The 15,050-nt window shown below is 42.9% G+C and overlaps 1 protein-coding gene across 1 annotated transcript in view; it reads right to left on the reverse strand.

Annotated features, from left to right (window-relative positions):
* Positions 1 to 637: 637 nt before the first annotated feature.
* trpn1 (transient receptor potential cation channel, subfamily N, member 1) overlaps positions 638 to 15,050 on the reverse strand; it is a 174,669-nt gene continuing 160,256 nt past the window's right edge. The window contains exons 28-31 of the mRNA XM_078398420.1: positions 11,894 to 13,265; positions 3,844 to 3,996; positions 1,682 to 1,789; positions 638 to 757 (exon numbers count right to left, since the gene is read on the reverse strand). Coding sequence (XP_078254546.1) covers positions 678 to 757; positions 1,682 to 1,789; positions 3,844 to 3,996; positions 11,894 to 13,265 — 1,713 coding nt within the window. The 3' untranslated portion in view covers positions 638 to 677. The remainder of the gene's footprint in view (positions 758 to 1,681; positions 1,790 to 3,843; positions 3,997 to 11,893; positions 13,266 to 15,050) is intronic.

Raw genomic sequence — 15,050 nt, forward strand, 5'->3', positions numbered from 1 at the left:
GATAGAGGAGATTAAAGAGAGCACAAGTTAGTGTAAGAAATACTACTGGTGATATAAAGATTTAAAAGAGTCAAGCGATTGTAATGATAGCAGATCCTCTTTTGGGACCAGCACATAAAGAGTTGAATAGCTCTGGTGCCATCTTGCTCCCATTGCCTTCAATGTTTGGCCATCAATCCTTCGTATTTGACTCCAGCCCATCGGTTTTCTTTTTTTGTTGCTGATATATTTCTCACAGGAACGTCTGCAACAGTATGTAGGTACATTGCTTCAATAGAATCACTAAGATGCTTGATTCAAATGCTTGATGGATATTAAATTGTTTCACGTTACATTGCACATGGTGCTCATTGGTAAGAGCCACTTGCTGCCATTATGCTTGTCTCAACAAATAAAAATGGAACTGCTAAGCAATTACACTCATATATGATATCCTTTAAATATAATAATCGCTTATTGAATACAAAAATAAACACACTTTACTACATATCATCAATGGTCACATTGACGCTGTTCCACTGATCAACATTACTTGATGAATAGTTGTCCTATTCCATGTTTGATGACCTTGAAAGGTGCAGAGTCCACTCAGCGGTTTCTTCAGACACACAGTTGAGCAGTATTACAATCGATCTACGCAGCACCTCATGATGTTGATGTTACTAGGATTTGACAAGTCAAGTTTGATGGTTGATGCCAAAATCACAGTTGCAGACCTTTGGTCTTCCGTCATATTGCAGTTGTATCAACACCAGTCCTAAACAATACAAAAAGTCAAAACTGAAATCTGTGTTCTATATAAATGTGTATATTTGCCATAATATAACCAAAACAATCTCTAAATTAATCTGCCACAGGAGAGAATTTACTTCTTTACAGTGATTGAGAATTGGCAAGTCAAAAACAATGAATAAATGGAACAGAACAAATTTGTGTTGAAGATGAAAGACTCAAGGGGACAGGTTTAAGGTGGGTGTGGCAAAGTTTAAAGGAGATGCGCAGGGCAAGTTGTTTTTACAAAGAGGGTGGTAGGTGACTGGAATGCACTGCTGGAGGTGGTGATCGAGGCAGATAAGATAGTTGCCTTTAAGAGGGTTTTAGATCAGGACATGAATGTGCAGAGAATGAAGGCATATCATGTGCAGGCAGGAGAAATCAGTTTAGCTTGGCACAGACATTGTGGGCTGAAGGGCCAATTCCTGTCCTGTACTTTTCTATGTTCTACGTTCTATGAATGATCAATATGCTTCACTGAACTTCCTTCTATAAGGTAGAAGGCTAGAAGTAACTAGAGGTCTGTGCTATAATCCATAAATTGTGAATGGCAAGGACAGATGGAGATGACTGGGCAAGTCCTACTTCGTGCTGGCAGTGGAAGGCAATATTCCGTTTACTGAAGAATGTTCAACTTTAAATGACGCATCTTCAATGTAACTATATGCTATTTCAAGCACCACTGCTATAATTTCCATTCCACTCAGAATGGACAACCATAAATACACAGTGGCAGCACTGCACATCATTTATAAGTGTGCTCTCACTGAAAAGAAATGTCCAATATATTTTAGTTTCTGGATTATCTACAGACAGATACCATTCAAGATGGTAGCGTTCACTAGAAGGGAAAACCGAATTGTATTGTTTGCATCTTCAAACTGAGATGAACCCATTACAAACGTACCATCAGTTTGGCCTTTCATTGTTAGATAACGAAATGCCACGTTATGCCAATCTATAACTTCTTCAATCTGCATTGGACCATTCTGCCGTATGCCTCGTAAGAATCCAGCTGTGTGGAAAGAAATGTTGGAAGCAGTTTTATCATGTTCACACATATCTAAAATAAGAACAATTTTGACCAATTTTCAAACCACGTTTTTGCAAATGGTTTAGATTAGGTTATTGTCTATTTTTTCTTGACTGCTGACCTTTGCTCTCAGAAATCTGAAGATAGCGAGAAAATTAAGCTACAAAAATGTCCCTTTGATTAATTTTCTTTTGCATTTTGTTTCTATGCAATTTCACTGACAAGCTTGTACTCCATCTTTGGTTCATGATCCCCAGAATTATCAGTCTATTTCTGAGAGGCAGGAATTATTCTCTGTAGACTTTGCCTTATTCAAATAAGTACAATAGCTCATTTAAAAGAAGGTCACAAAGTGCTGGAGTAACTCAGCGGATCGGGTAGCAACTGTGGAAGACATGGATAGGTGTTGTTTCGTGGGGTCTCTGGCCATTGTCCACCCACCTGCCAATAACAATCCGTGTCGCCTATAAACAGGCTATCACTTGCCAGGCCTTGTCCCACCTCACCCTCTCTTCCCAGCTTTCTCTCCCCTCCCCCCCCCCCCACTACATTTAGTCTGAAGACGGGTCCTGACCCTAAACAATGCCTCTCCATGTCTTCCGGACCTGACCTGCTGAGTTACTCCAGCACTTTGTGTCCTTTTTCATAAACCAGCATCTACAGTTCCTTACCTACATTTACTCACATGTAACTAATTCTTCCAACAAAAAATTCAGGAACAAAGAAGTGTGAAACAACATCAATTTTACTATTTATTTTTGAGAAGAGGGCATCATTGGTAATGCCAGAACAGTTGCAACCCTCAATATCCCTTGAGAAGATGCTGACTCGCCACATTCTTGAACTAATGAGGTTCTTCCATCATTAACCTTATGATGAGGCAATTATATTTTACTAACAGTGAGGTGGAGTCATATGTGAGGACCATATGGGCAGTAATTCAGCTCAGAGGCAATAGAGTTGAAGGGAATTGGTTCTTCAAAGATAATAGACAATATCAAACTTTGTGTGTTTTTAAAATTTTCTCAAGTTGATCAACAGCCTCACTAAATACTGCATAACTGAGTATCAGTCTTGAGTTAATTGCAAAGTGCTGGACGATCTCAGTGGGTCAGGTGGCATCTGTCGAGGGAATGGGCAGGCGACGATTTGGGCCAGGATCCTTCTTCAGTCTGAAACGTTGTGTATTCATTCTCTCCACAGATTCTGCCTGACCCACTAGGTTCCTCCAGCACTTTGTTTATTGCAGAATATCAAGTCAACTTTTTAAGCTCAGTGATGAAACAGAGGATGCTGAAGAGTCAAGAGTTTAATTGTCATATCCTCCGAAACAGAACATTCAAATTCTTCTGTGCAGCAGCACAACAGGTTTGTAAACACAGTACTTACTAGATAACATCATAAATAAACAAATTAAAAGTTAAATAAATAAAAAAGTGCAGTAATATAGTGCAAAGTCCCTGGTGCAACCAAGCAGTTTGGAGTTTGAAGTTTAGTTGGTGTTTGCAGTGTTCACTAGCTTGATGGTTGTTGGAAAGAATCTGTTCTTGAACCTGGAGGTCACGGTTTTCAGACTTCTATACCTTCTTCTCGTTGGCAGGAGTGAAATGACAGTGTGGCCAGGGTGGTGTGTGTTTTTAATAATGCTGGCTGCCTTTATGTGGCAGTGCCTCCTATCGATCCCTTCTATGGTGGGGAGGTCAACTCAAAGAGCACATGCCATTTTACCAGGCCTTCTGAGGTGCTGCTGGTAGAAAAGACCTACGATTCCAGACAAAGAGAAACTATAGTATTCAAACCTAGAGTGTAGCTCTGGGGAACCTTCATTGGTCTGTGGTGAACTATTGTGTACCAACTATTGTGCTCATTGTCAATTACATATGCTTGCTGCAAAGATATGGGATACCGTATCAGCTTAAAAGAAGTATCTAAATTGCTAGTTATTCTTTAAGTGTAGGCTACATATATAACCTGTGCAATCCACTATCCTTTTAAAACATGATCAACACCTGCACAGAAAGGAATTGATGTAATACCTTCAGGGGAGATTTGCGTTGCCCTCTTTGAGGTGTTTCGTATCCAGCCAACAGACGTATGTGCCAACAGGTCAATGGAGTGGGTATCTGATATGGTATCAAGGTTATCTCCTTCATTCATCAATTCTCGGCCCTCCGTAGAGCAAAGTTTACCTAAGGGTTTGGACAAAAATAACACACACATTGACAATGGCCCAGTCTTGAAAATTACAACTGGGATGCATTCATTTGAGAAAGATCATAAAGTGAGAATTTGCTACCCGAAAATGAAACAATGCTTGTCTTTTCCTGAAATTAATTTTAAAAAAGAAATATAAATCAGTTCAAAAGAGAAAAGACGATTAATGTTATAGGTCAAATCTGATAGGCAGTTTATCTGAAATACAAACTTTTTGACCATTTGCTTTTATTTTAGTTTTAGAGGGGTGGGATAAAATGTAATTTTAGGATTTCAGATTCCTATAACTTGTTCCTGAACCTGGAGGTCACGATTTTCAGACTCCTGTACCTCCTTCCCATTGGCAGGAGTGGAAATCACATAAAGAGGAATTTTAAACAAATTCCGAGGTGAAACAAATTCTCACTATTTACTCTTTTGGGGGGCATAGCGAGAAATGTTTGACCTAACAGATGCGTAAATCAGAGGCCACAGGTTTAAGGTGAGGAGTAAGAGTGTTACTTAGTTTAGAGATACAGTGTAGAAACAGGCCCTTTGCTGACCAGCGATCACCAGTTCACAAGTTCTATCCTATATGCTAGGGACAATTTGCCAAAGCCAATTAACCTACAAACCCACACGTCTTTGAAATGTGGGAAAAAACCGGAGCACCTAGTGAAAACCCACGGGGTCACAGGGAGAACATCACAAACTCCATAGAGACAGCAACCATGGTCAGGATGGAACGTGTGTCTCTGGCGCTGTAAGGCAGCAACTCTACCGCAGCGCCACTGTGTTGCTCTGGAGGGACGTGGGGAAAAAAAATTCTGCCAAAAGATGACTGCAGTCTAGATGTGAATTTATTCAAATCCGCATGAATAAATAGGTATTAAAACATATTAACCACATGGGTGGGTCCACTGTCAAATCTTAGGAAGAGTGGGTAAGGAAACCAGACTTCCAACCTTGAAGGGCATGAGTAAAGCAACATAAGATTTTCATGCAGTCTTGTAGTTTTGTGATCATTTTTACAAATGCCTTGTTCTGTTTTCAATGCCATGGAACAGATTACAGCACAGGAACAGATTCTTTGGCCCACAATGTCTCTGCCAAACATAATGCCAAATTAAACTAATACCTTCTGCCTGCACTTCATCCATGCCCCTCAATTCCCTACATATCCATGCGCCTATCTCAAAGCCTCTTAAATGTCACCATCATATTGGCTTCCACCACGACCCCTGGCAGCACATTCCCGGCATCCACCACTGACTGTGTAAAATAAAAAATCGCCCCATACATTTCCATTAAACTTTCCCCCTCTGACCTTAAAGCTATGTCTTCTCGTCTTTAACATGTCCACCTTGGGAAAATGTTCGGACTGTCTATCCTATCTATGAACACATAATTTGATATACTCCTATTCGATCTTCCTTCAGCTTCCAATGATCCAGAGAAAACAATCCGAGTTTGTTCAACTTTTCCTTCTAGTTAGTAGTCTCTAATCCAGGCGTCCTGGTAAATCTTTTCTGCACCCTTTCCACAGCATCCACATCTTCCTGTAATAGGGCAACCGGAACCGCAAAGAATAATTCAAATGCGGACTAACGAAAGTTTTATAAATTTGCAATATGAATTTTTGATCAACGCCCAGACTGATGAATTTACTGATTATGTGCCCAGATTTATTAATTGGATTTAAATTTCACAACCAGCATGATGGGAATACATTTTATTGCTGAGTTGGTGCCTTACAGCACCAGAGACCCTGGTTCGATCCTGACTATGAGTGTTGTCTGTATGGAGTTTGTACGTTCACCTTGGGACCACGTGAGTTTCCTCTGGGTGCTCTGGTTTCCTCCAACATCCCAAAAGTATACAGGTTTGTAGGTTAATTGGTTTCTAAATTTCCCCGGTGTGGGACGAATAAAGGAATATATTATTATTATTGTTATCCTGCAAATTGTCCCTAGCGTGTTGGATAAACTAGTGTATGGATTATCACTGGTCAGCATGGACTCAGTTGGCCGAAGGCCCTGTTTCTATGCTGTATCTCTAAACTAAAGTAGATTCATTGAGATGAGTAACAGGATGCACTTCATATCTGGCACCTCAATTTTGTGTCAAACTTAACTATTGCATCTAGCAAAAAAGAATTGAGTCATTCACTTTCAACATTTAATTAATTACTGGGCTGAGCATATGTGGAATAATTTCTGTTCAGTTGATATCCTCTAGATTAATTTGGAGTTTTACAAAAGTGAAATACTTTCAGAAAGTTATTTTTTGCCAATTAAAAAAGTTTTGTGCATTGTATGTTTAAATTGGCCGTGGTGATCAACATCGCAGCTGGAGCTTGTGATATTTAGTGCAATTTCCAGCTAAAAGCTGCTGTTGGAAATATCTGCAAATGAAACTTCAACATGCTTGAAAGAAACAAGTTAATGCCCCAGTGGAAACAATACAAAAAAACATTTGAATGCTGATAGTGTTTGCGGATCTTATCAACCGTTTGTAATTAGACTTTCTAAAAGATATAATATATTGCCTTCTTAATAAGTTTAATTGGTTTGCTAATCTGTAATATTTTACCATAAATTTACCGGCATATGATCTTTATTAATTTACAGTCCATCGACTTTCTCACCAGCCTGACTTAAGGATACATGTCAGATTAGCTAGGTTATCTGTCATGTTATGTTAAGGATATAAAGCAGAGCCACATCACATACTGACGTTGCCATGTTCTTGTTTAGAATCCTCGCCTGCAAAACCTTTACACATTAAAATCCCATGAGATTTGTGAACATTCGTGATGAATGCAAGCCACAACAATGAGATCATTGCCTTTAAGAAGGGATAGTATTGCCTATGAACAAATCTCAGGAACATAAATTATAGGATTATTGCTGAAACTTCAGTTTTGTATTCTTATTTATTTCCAGAACATTATGATATATGGCTATAAACCTGATATCGTACCTCTGTTTCTTTCTCCATGGATGCTGTCTGATTTGTTGGGCATTAACTCCATTTTATTTATTTTAATTACTTCTTAAGCCTACCGATTTGCAGACAACAAAATATGCCTCTGTCCACTCTTGAACCAATTGGACATCCTGAAGCATGATTTACAAGTTGGTTGAGTGGATGGCTTCAATCTGGAGCTGTCACCCACAATGACCCAGGGAGTTCAATGGCCTTCTTAAGATCCAAAACTTCAACAATTCTATTTCCCACGGGTTAGTTCCCTTTGTTGCATTACAATTACGATTCATCATGTTTCCATACAAGTATCCATAGCCTTCTTTAACATTACAGAGACACAAAAATGTCAAGTGATTCTACAATAATGTCATTCAGTCATTCTTAACCTTATTGTGGGGCATCACTTCAAATTAATTTTGTCTCTGGCATCATAATGCTTGTATAATCCTTGTTCCAGTATTAGAAATATAAAAAGAATGTAACATATCTCTGTTATTTAGGCACTCTGATTTTTCTCCTTATCTCTGTCTATTTCCTTAACAGCGATATCAAATGTGACCAAAACTTTCACATGCCATGGTTGATTTTTGGGAAGTATCTGAGACAGTTTTCATTCATGAAAAAGTGCTGCCTAAGAGTTGTGTCAAGTTCGGGAGTTGTGGTGGTGTAGATGGTGTGGCTACAAAGTTTGGGAAGGGGGTGTGTTGGGTTAAGTATTGTACCTATGGTATGATCAAGGCTTTCTAGATGGGGTGGGTGGGTGAATATATCATGGATTTGTATTTTGGGTCCTGAAGAGAAGGGAGAAGAAGGATCAATATCAAGTATTGGGAAGCGCTCCCTATAACTGTGGCTGAAGATCAGACAATGATGTGTCAAGATGACGGAGCTAGTGGTTTCAAGCAGACGAACAAAGTAGTACCAAGTAGTATAAGAAAATAACTGCAGATGCTGGTACAAATCGATTTATTCACAAAATGCTGGAGTAACTCAGCAGGTCAGGCAGCATCTCGGGAGAGAAGGAATGGGTGACGTTTCGGGTCGAGACCCTTCTTCAGACTGATGTCAGGGGGGCGGGACAAAGGAAGGATATAGGTTGAGACAGGAAGATAGAGGGAGATCTGGGAAGGGGGAGGGGAAGGGAGGGACAGAGGGACTATCTAAAGTTGGAGAAGTCGACGTTCATACCACTGGGCTGCAAACTGCCCAGGCGAAATATGAGGTGCTGTTCCTCCAATTTCCGGTGGGCCTCACTATGGCACTGGAGGAGGCCCATGACAGAAAGGTCAGACTGGGAATGGGAGGGGGAGTTGAAGTGCTCGGCCACCGGGAGATCAGTTTTGTTAATGCGGACCGAGCGCAGGTGTTCAGCAAAGCGATCGCCGAGCCTGCGCTTGGTTTCGCCGATGTAAATAAGTTGACATCTAGAGCAGCGGATGCAATAGATGAGGTTGGAGGAGGTGCAGGTGAACCTTTGTCTCACCTGGAAAGACTGTTTGGGTCCTTGGATGGAGTTGAGGGGGGAGGTAAAGGGACAGGTGTTGCATCTCGTGCGGTTGCAGGGGAAAGTGCCCGGGGTTGGGGTGGTTTGGGTAGGAAGGGACGAGTGGACCAGGGAGTTACGGAGGGAACGGTCTCTGCGGAACGCAGAGAGGGGAGGGGATGGGAAAATATGGCCAGTGGTGGTGTCCCGTTGTAGGTGAAGGAAATGTTGGTGGATGATATGTTGGATCCGCTGGCTGGTGGCGTGGAATGTGAGAACGAGGGAGATTCTGTGGAGCTGCGGGATGTAGAAGAGACCCTAGTGAGAGCCTCATCTATAATGGAGGAGGGAAAACCCCGTTTCCTGAAGAACGAGGACATCTCGGAAGCCCTAGTGTGGAACACCTCATCCTGGGCGCAGATGCGGCGTAGACGGAGGAATTGGGAGTAGGGGATAGGCTTTTTGCAGGGGACCGGGTGGGAAGAAGTGTAGTCCAGATAGCTGTGCGAGTCAGTAGGTTTATAGTAAATGTTCGTCACTAGTCTGTCTCCTGTGATGGAGATGGTGAGAGGTCCAGAAACGGGAGGGAGATGTTGGAGATAGTCCAGGTATATTTAAGGGCAGGATGGAAATTGGAGGTAAAGTGTATGAAGTCAGTGAGTTCTGCATGGGTGCAAGAGGTAGCACCAATGCAGTCATCGATGTAGCGGAGGTAGAGTTCGGGGATGGGGCCAGTGTACGTCTGGAACAGGGATTGTTCGACGTTTCCGACAAAGAGGCAGGCGTAGCTAGGGCCCATGCGAGTGTCCATAGCTACGCCTCTGGTTTGGAGGAAGTGGGAGGAGTCAAAGGAGAAGTTGTTGAGGGTAAGAACCAGCTCTGCTAGGCGGAGGAGAGTGTTGGTCGATGGGGATTGGCTGGTTCTACGGTCGAGGAAGAAACGGAGGGCTTCGAGACCATCCTTGTGGGGGATGGAAGTGTAGAGTGACTGGACATCCATGGTGAAGATGAGGGAGTGGGGGCCTGGGAACCGGAAGTTATCGAGGAGATGGAGAGCGTGTGAGGTGTCTTGGACGTAGGTGGGGAGGGATTTAACCAGGGGGGATTGGATGGAGTCGAGGTAGGTAGAGATAAGTTCGGTGGGGCATGAGCAGGCAGAGACAATGGGTCTGCCGGGACAGTTCTGTTTGTGGATTTTGGGTAGGAGGTAGAATCGGGCCGTGCGGGGCTGGGGAACTATGAGATTGGAGGTACTGGGGGGTAGATCGCCGGAGATGATGAGGTCCGTGAAGTATCATATCATATCATTTCATATATATACAGCCGGAAACAGGTCTTTTCGGCCCTCCAAGCCCGTGCCGCCCAGTGATCCCCGCACATTAACACTATCCTACACCCACTAGGGACAATTTTTACATTTACCCAGCCAATTAACCTACATACCTGTACGTCTTTGGAGTGTGGGAGGAAACCGAAGATCTCGGAGAAAACCCACGCAGGTCACGGGGAGAACGTACAAACTCCTTACAGTGCAGCACCCATAGTCAGGATCGAATCTGAGTCTCCGGCGCTGCATTCGCTGTAAAGCAGCAAAGTACCAAGGTTCATCCCCTCCCATACCTCATTAACTCTGTCCCATACATCTCACTGGCAGAAGTCAGATCTGCATTCACAAGGGTAACTCCTCGAAAAATGGTTGGCCCTATCTGCTGATGGATAATGCTGACTTGATCTTTAAGTAACATCCAGGTCCACAAAAATGAAGCTGACAAGATGAGCAATCAGATGCTGTATGCAAGATCTGGTGATCTTATTCCAGTAAAATGTGGAAGGAATACTTTCACTGGTAGAATAAATAGGATAGAAACTGAATAGCCATTTGGAGAATCACAGTAGAATGTAGGAGTGAAATGTTTACATCAATGGCTATTGCTACTGCTGGCTATGTCAATAGAGGATGTTACATCAGCCGAAGGTCCTGTTTCTGACCCATGCCACCAACTCTGTGATGGAACATCAGCCAGGGTCGATCTTTTAGGTTTTTTTCAGATACAGTGTGGAAACAGGCCCTTCGGCCCACTGAGTCCGCACAAACCAGTAACCACCGCAACTAACACTATCCTACACACACTAGTGACAATTTACAATTTTTACTGAAGCCAATTAACCTACAAACCTGTACCTCTTTGGAGCACCGGAGGAAACCGGAGTTCCCAGAGAAAACTCATGCAGGTCGTGGGAAGCACATACAAACTCCGTGCAGGCAGCACCTGTGGTCAGGACCGAACCCGGATCTCTGGCACTGTAAGGCAGCAACTCCACTGCTGCAACACCGTGCCACCCTAAACAGTAGTAGGGGATTTTAATTTACTGAAGAGCGAATGGGTTCACCTTAATGAGAAAGGTTTGGAGGGGGAGGAATTTTCAAAGTGTAGCAGGTTAGTAGAAGGTCCTCCTGGATCTCACTTATAGTCAAGTGGAGGGGGTGTCAGTGGGAGTTGATTGTGGTTAATGATCATAATTCTGGAAATATTAAGGTTGCTATGAAAATGACAAGGATAGACCAGAAATTAAGATAAAATATTGAGAGAAGGTTGATTTTCATGTGCTCAGGCAGGAATGTGAACTGGAAGGTGCTAATGCACGTGGCCAGTGGGAGTTATTCGCACATGAAATACAGTAAAACTCGAATAATCAGGCAGCCTCAGGACTTGGACAAGAGGCAGCATCAGTGGTGTTAGAAACATAGAAAATAGGTGCTGGCGTAGGCCATTCGGCCATTCGAGCCAGAACCGCCATTCAATATGATCATGGCTGATCATCCAAAAGCAGTACCCCTATCCAAAATCAGTACTCCCATCCAAAATTAGTACCCCCGTCCAAAATCAGTACCCCCATCCAAAATCAGTACCCCAAGGCAGCCCATATCCAGAGGGTTTATAAACATATTGGATGAAAGCAAAGGTTAGACTATTTATTCACTAGATTCCATTGAGTCTGTCAGCAGGCCAGGCAGCATCTCTGGAGAGCATGGATAGGTGATGTCCTGGGTCAAGACCCTTCTTCAGACTCAAAATATAGAAACAAGGAATCAGTCTGAAGGAAGTTCTCGACCCGAAACGTCACCAATCCAAGTTCTCCAGGGATGCTGCCTGCGCTGCTGAGTTACTCCAGCTCTTTGTGTCCTTTTGCCTCTGCAGTTCCCTGTTTCTCCATTGAGTCTGTGCCTATTAGAGGTGCAAAATTGATTCTGCACCTTTGCATAAATCCCTGGCATACATGCGCTTTTTAGCTGACTTTTGTCATTTCCTTTAATATTCAAGCTGGGGAATAAAAGCACGATATATTCAGCCTCAATCATGAAACACATACATGTTGGTGCACGGCTGGAGCATTCAACTCAATGAAAATCGTCGACTTACCCCTATGTTTGCACAGCATTTTGATGTAGTAGAAAAGATGGGTGCATAGATTGAATGGAGAAGGAGTCCCAGATTTCCTGATCATATCACGGATTAACATAGCCCTCCCAAACTTCCACTCAGTGTCTGACTGAGCCTGGATTCGCTGGTAGGTGTCACTCATCATGGCAATCAGCAAGTTGATCAGGACAATCAGTGTCATGACAAGGTACATCCCAAACACAAACTTGACAATGAACTGGGTAAATATGGGTGTCCGATACAATGCGGGCAAGGAGTCTGGATCCACCATACCGAATAGAGCAAAGAAAAGTAGGACAGTAATATCCAGTGGGTCTTGAATATCATAAAGTTCCTGTTCAGTACCCGATCTATTGCCAGCGGATGGGTTGAGCGGTGGTACAGGGTACACAGGTTGGTAAACTGCTGCGAGCTGCATGGTGAAGGCAACGTGAAACAGGGCGAGAATGATTGCAAATCTGGCCAGGTCCTTCATCAGGTCTCGGATGATGATGGCCCAGGGGCCGAAGAGATGGTGGAAGGTGAGAAACTCCAAAAACTGCACAAAGCAGAGGGTCATGGCCACTGCAAGGAAGATATTTCGAGCAAAGAAGCAGTGCAGCCGCTCGTGGTCCCGGAAAGCAAATGCAAGGAGGTGACAGAAGACTGCGACGGCTGAAAATCCCAGGATGAAAACCCGAATCCACGCCAATCCTGCCCTCTCCCCTGGATGGGTCAGCTCCGAGACCAGCATTCCTGAAAGCCAAGCTAGCAGCAGCCATTCATTCCAACAGGGAAGCATCCGACCTTCATATATCGGGCTGAGCGGGGGATAGACGATGGTTAACACAAACAACACCAGCAGGAAGATATGAGAAACCAAATGGCTCATGAACTTCATTATTGGGATCCTGTTGAACTGGTGCTTAAGTGGGAGGGAGAAGAGCAGCCAAATGGGAGGACAGACGAGGAAGGTAAAAAACAAAAGGACTATTTTCCAGTGGGCCCACTTCAAGTTCCCATACCAGACGTCAGTCAGGTACTTCTGCACAGCTGGGTGGGCCACCACTTCCTTCTGCTCGCACTCTATTAAGGAGTCCAGCAAGGTGGTGCCCCGATGGTCCACAGCTCGGAGCAGGTACCCAGCACTCCTGCAACCGGATGCCACGGTAAGCAGCTCGCTGGCCATGTTCTCGCAATACTTGGCAGCTTCCAGCAACTCCTTGGACCTCTCCTTTTCCTTCAGAGCCGTGATGCCAAATGCACGGGAGAGTTTGATGGCAGTGTCCATGGGGGCGGCCGAGTGCAGGACAAACTCCTCAATGACCTTGTTCCGATTAAGCTTTCCACAAACCATGAGGTCAAAGATGAACTGCAACCAAATCCACAATAATTACGTTAGTTCTTATGAGCCATGGCTTACCTCACTAATGAAATCAGAACAGATCGGCAATTATAATTACATTTACATTTACCTTATCCACTGAAATCTCTTAAAGCATTTCATACTATAAAAGTACCGATAGTGTAACATGGTTGACAACTGATCTCTTGCGTAGTTTTATATACCAGTTACAACATCGAAATATGGCAACAGGCCAGTGAACCCTAAAAGAGTCCACATATAACCTTACCAATACATCATTTTATCCCTTTAACCCTCATGTGCTTGCCTGGTTTCCCTTCCAATGTATTACTGGGAAACAAAAATATATAAGTAGGAAGATCACCCTTCCATTTTATAAGGAATTGGTGAGATCAAATCTGGAGTATTGTGTCTGGTATTGACTTGCTAATTTAACAATGTTAAAACATTAGAGGCATTACAGAGAAGATTTAACGGACTAATAATTGGAATAGGAGGGATTATCTTAAGAGGAAAAGTTGGACATGCTAGGCTAAGCTTGTGACTGTTAGAGTTTGAAGAATGATACTTTATATGATCATTTGAGGTTTAGTTTAGTTTAGTTTAGTTTAGAGATACAATAGACAATAGGTGCAGGAGTAGGCCATTCGGCCCTTCGAGCCAGCACCGCCATTCACACCCATATAACACCTTGCATGGGTTACTTAAAAACTAAGCATCACTGTAACAAGGAATAAACTGGATTTACTTCCAGTTTACTAATAGCTGTATTAAAAAAAAATTTTAAGTGGTTAAGTGGATTTTTGTGAAAAGTGTGTGGGTATTCTTTGAAAATGTAAGGGAGATGTATATCTGGTTTCTGGGTTGCATATCTGGGTTTAGAGCTCACTTTAAATGTAATAGCTGAGGCCAAAAACATCGCAAAAATTCCCACGCTGTCAATGCTTCTCCGGCGTCCTAATTTTCGCTGAAATCACTGACAAGTTGGTAAGTACTTGAGAGTTTTGAACTATAACACCTTGTATGGGTTACTTAAAAACCAAGCTTCACCGTAACAAGGAATAAACCAAATTTACTTCCAGTTTACTAATAGCTGTATTAAAAATAATAATTTTAAAAGTGGTTTAGTGGATTTTTGTGAAAAGTGTGTGGGCATTCTTTGAAAATGTAAGGGAGATGCATATCTGGTTTCTGGGTTGAATATCTGGGTTTGGAGCCCATTTTAAATGTAATGGCTGAAGCCAAAAACATCGTGAAAATTCCCACGCTTACCTGACCGTCAAACTGTCGCCTCCAATCTACCTGTCAAATGTCATGACGGTAAATAAATTCGTTAAACACAAGCACTTGATGGTATTTTGAAATGACTTTACTTATTTTAATATAATGTGCTTCTAAATGCATCTTAAGAGAACCTATCAAACCTGGGGACAGCATGCAACAGTACCCGCAATAAGCAACAATACCTGGCGACAAGCCAGCTGTCGCCGAGAAATTTCAAACCGTTTGATTTCTCAGCGACGCACTGAGATCCACTACGATCTTTGGAAGACTCCTCATGATCATGCCCCCGACACAACGGCAAACTATCGGCGACAGCCTAGTCGCTGGCAGTTGCCTTAAAATCGCCTAAGTGGGACAGGCCCTTTAAGTCTCTAAAATGCTATTGTTGTATCTGCCTCCACTACCACCCCTAGCAGCACAAAAACATGCCCCACACATCACCTTTGTACTTTGCCCTTCTCACCTTAAAACGATGCCCTGTAGTCTTTGACATTTCCATCTTGACTA

Source organism: Rhinoraja longicauda, chromosome 4 (genome assembly GCF_053455715.1).
Source record: "Rhinoraja longicauda isolate Sanriku21f chromosome 4, sRhiLon1.1, whole genome shotgun sequence".
In the NCBI taxonomy this organism is placed as follows: Eukaryota; Metazoa; Chordata; class Chondrichthyes; order Rajiformes; family Arhynchobatidae; genus Rhinoraja; species Rhinoraja longicauda.